At 35.2% G+C, this 3,462-nt stretch overlaps 1 protein-coding gene across 1 annotated transcript in view; it reads left to right on the top strand.

The window, feature by feature from the left end:
* Positions 1 to 2,217, top strand: part of PEX13 (peroxisomal biogenesis factor 13) — a 5,263-nt gene extending 3,046 nt beyond the window's left edge. Inside the window, exons 3-4 of the mRNA XM_085299147.1 lie at positions 9 to 134; positions 663 to 2,217. Coding sequence (XP_085155273.1) covers positions 9 to 134; positions 663 to 955 — 419 coding nt within the window. The 3' untranslated portion in view covers positions 956 to 2,217. The remainder of the gene's footprint in view (positions 1 to 8; positions 135 to 662) is intronic.
* Positions 2,218 to 3,462: the final 1,245 nt, after the last annotated feature.

The raw sequence follows: 3,462 nt of genomic DNA on the forward strand, positions 1-3,462 counted from the left end.
TGAAACAGTATCTAGTAACTGGGCAAGTGGAGAAGATGATCATGTAGTAGGAAGAGCAGAATATGACTTCAGTGCTCTTTCAGAAGAAGAAATTTCTTTCCGTGCTGGTGACATGCTAAGATTGGCACCCAAAGGTAAACCCACAGTTTTRTATTTATTTTCTAATCCTATGTGAAGTCAGTCATATTGTTAAGGTCAGAAAATGAAAAAAACACACATAATTTGACTCAATTCCTCATCTTCAGTGACTTTTTTACTAGTTATTATGTGTGTTTTAATAAAACTTTTTGAGTATCTCTGTTCAATTTCCTAAAATGTAAACGGCCTAATAATTTATCCAGGGAGTGCTCAGTTGTTACCCTGGCAGTTACCTCCTCACCACACATGGCTGTACGTGCTGTTAAAATCCTCAGGGATTTGCAATATCATGGTGTCATCAATATCAGAAAAAAATGGCACTYTGTAGTACTCCTCAGAATTCCTCATCAGTGCAGATCCTAGTGATTCTCTTATGAAATAATTYGGACTAGCCTTTTACTATAAAGTTATTTTGTGTATGTGATGATTTGGTGTGTCATCTACCTTCTGATGTATTTGTGCTTCAACTGCAATGTATTTTGCATTGTTTTTGTAACTTAATGCATTTCCATTTTCTTCTTCAGAACAACAACCCAAAATCCGTGGTTGGCTTTTGGCTAGTTATGATGGTCAAACAACAGGACTTGTACCAGCTAATTACATCAAAATACTGGGCAGAAGAAGAGGTAGGAAAACRGTGGACCTGGAAAGGTTTGCAGAGCAACAGTCAGTCTTTAACACATCTGTTAAAGGATCCACTGCTACTGTGACTCTAGAAGAGCAGGAAGCTGCTTTTGATTCTGTTTTTGATGGAACTAATAAAGTTCCTGTTGCATCTGATTCCACTGTGATTGGTGGAGAGAAACAGGAACTCTAATGCACTTTGATCAGCTCAGTAATAGAACAATGTTTTATCGATAAAACTTTGGGTATGTTGAAAATCTGTGTGGTAGTGGAACACTGATGGACCTGTACCAGTTACTGCTGCTACTGACTGGTGAAGGGATGGAGAAATGATTCGCTCAAATTTATAATATTTATTTTTGATTCACCTAAGGCTGTACATCAGTGGCTGTATCCACTCACCTGACAGCAATTATAAGATCTTGAGCCAAGGAGTACTGAGGCATTTGTAACAAAACAAATAAGAGAGATTGGCAGCATGTTCTTACTAAGTGGACAGACTGTTAATGAAATCCGGACATTAACATCCGGTCTTCGTCAGAATGTCAGGCCTCTTCAAAAGATATGCAAAGGTAAAATCGATTTCTGTAAGAGATCTTCCAAAACTGAAGGTTGAGGACCCTAAAATATTAATYGTACATTTTTCCCCTCAAAAAGAGGAAGAATTTTAAGAGATTTAGGTGACACAATCAAATCATTAAAAGCTCTCAGTTGCTTGCTTTGGTAAGAAGTAGAGCTTCTGTTAAGAAGACCCTAACTCTTTTATTAAAAAAGTCTCCGTCYTCTTTTGAGAAAGAAGAAGGCCTGGAGAAAAGTTCAAATTACAGAAGAAAAGCAGGGAAGCATCAACAGTAGGTCTAACCATCCTCTATTAAAAGAGCATTAGAATAAAGTGCATCCTCTAGTCAAGCACTTTCCAGGGCACTTACTAATTGTTACTCCTTTTTGTGACTACCTTTGTAAACTAACTTTGCATCATTCTAGCCATGAGTTATAGCCTGTTATCTGCCCATCAATAGCCTACCAACTACCATCTGCATGTCATTTTTCTGCTGTTCTCTGTTTTCTTCATGAACATCAAAAGATCTAGCTTGCATTTTAGTGCAGCAGGAATGCATTGAAATGGTGACTTTGAATGCCATTCAGGGGCAAAGAAATAAAGTTCCTGGTTTAATTATCTCAGCTGAGTTCTTGGGGTTAACTCTTTATGCTGCCTTTCAGGTGGTAAATTTTGTATCTGCCTATAAAATTTGATGGTTCTGGTGTATCAAAAGCCATAAAAGCATCAAGACTGTTCAAAGTATTTTGTGTTTTCTTCATACTGGTATTTCTGAGTTCTGTATTGGAATACTGTTTTTAGTGAAGCAACAGTATTTAAAACATTTTCCTTATAGAATGTGTATAACATGTTGAGCTTCTGAGAGTTAAAGCAATGAATAAAATAACTAAAGCTTATCTTAATCATTAAAACATCTTTTCTTTCTTATTTTAAAGGTACACAAAAGTATTAGTAGAAGTAGTACATACGCATTTATAATTGATCCRGTAGTTTCAGCTTGACTGTACAGAGATCTTCAACACCCATTATGTATTAGCAGAGCTCTCAGTATTTCTACTTTAATTGCATTTGTCAGCCTTGAGCTCTTATAATTCTACTCACCACAGCAAAACTCTGTCAAGAAAAAATTAAGAAAGAAAAAAATAATTTTATTGAGGTAGAGTGGCTGTAAAGATGTATGTTATGTTGGAGCCTTAGATTGTAAAGTAACCTGAATTCCTGTTGTTGTTCATAATTAGAGCCAAGAATTTTAAGTGGTTGTGCTCAGGTCTTGGACGATAGTGCAGAGAATCATTTTTACTTGATTGTTAGATCCTCAAATGCAGACCAAAGGGAAGAGTAGTTTGAAAGACAAATGAGAAACTTAGAAGTGGGTTTAAAATGGAAAAAGTTCCTGAGATATTTCCCCATGTACCAGGGCACTGAAGAGGACTATCTACGTTTGGAAATGACTTCTGTTGTTGAAATAAAAAGCAAACAAACCTGAAATATGAAATACATAGGAAAAATGGGTTTTGGGGGTATCAAATGTACAGTTTTTGCTTACAGTGTGTATTCATGGAGGGAATCCGTTTACCCTTATAAGTCTTAATTAATGAGTGTCAACCTCCCTTGTGTCAGTGAAAGATTTCAATTAGAGGAAGGGTCTTTATWAAAAAAAAAAAAAAAAGAGAGAGAGAGAGAGAGAGAGAAAACATAAACCACATTTTTTTTTCCTAGAGTGTCCATTGAAGTAGATTTCTTTTTTCCTGCTTAGAACAAGTTCGTCAAACACTTTCCTGCTGTTTAGTAAAATCCGAAGATTTTACTAACTTTCAAAAGTTTTATTTTCACTTCTCAGGTCATATTATTTTGAGAACTGTTCTCTTGGTAAAAGAAGATAGGTTATTAATGATTTAACTGATTTGCCTTTATAGTAGCTTGATTTAGTCTACCATTCGTTAACTGACTTAACTCTATCTGTTGAATCTTGGGAAGAATTTTGATCATTTTAATCTTGTGATTACTTTAATGGGAAAAGAAGACTTTGAGGAAAGAAGTTATTCATTCAATTTACAATTAATTGTACTGATTGCATAAAGGTATTAAAGTAAAATGCCATGTTTTAACACTCCTTTCTTTTTTTATATGTATATATAATC

Source organism: Rhea americana, unplaced genomic scaffold, assembly GCF_003343005.1.
Source record: "Rhea americana isolate MKP2758 unplaced genomic scaffold, rheAme1 scaffold_146, whole genome shotgun sequence".
Classification (NCBI taxonomy): domain Eukaryota; kingdom Metazoa; phylum Chordata; class Aves; order Rheiformes; family Rheidae; genus Rhea; species Rhea americana.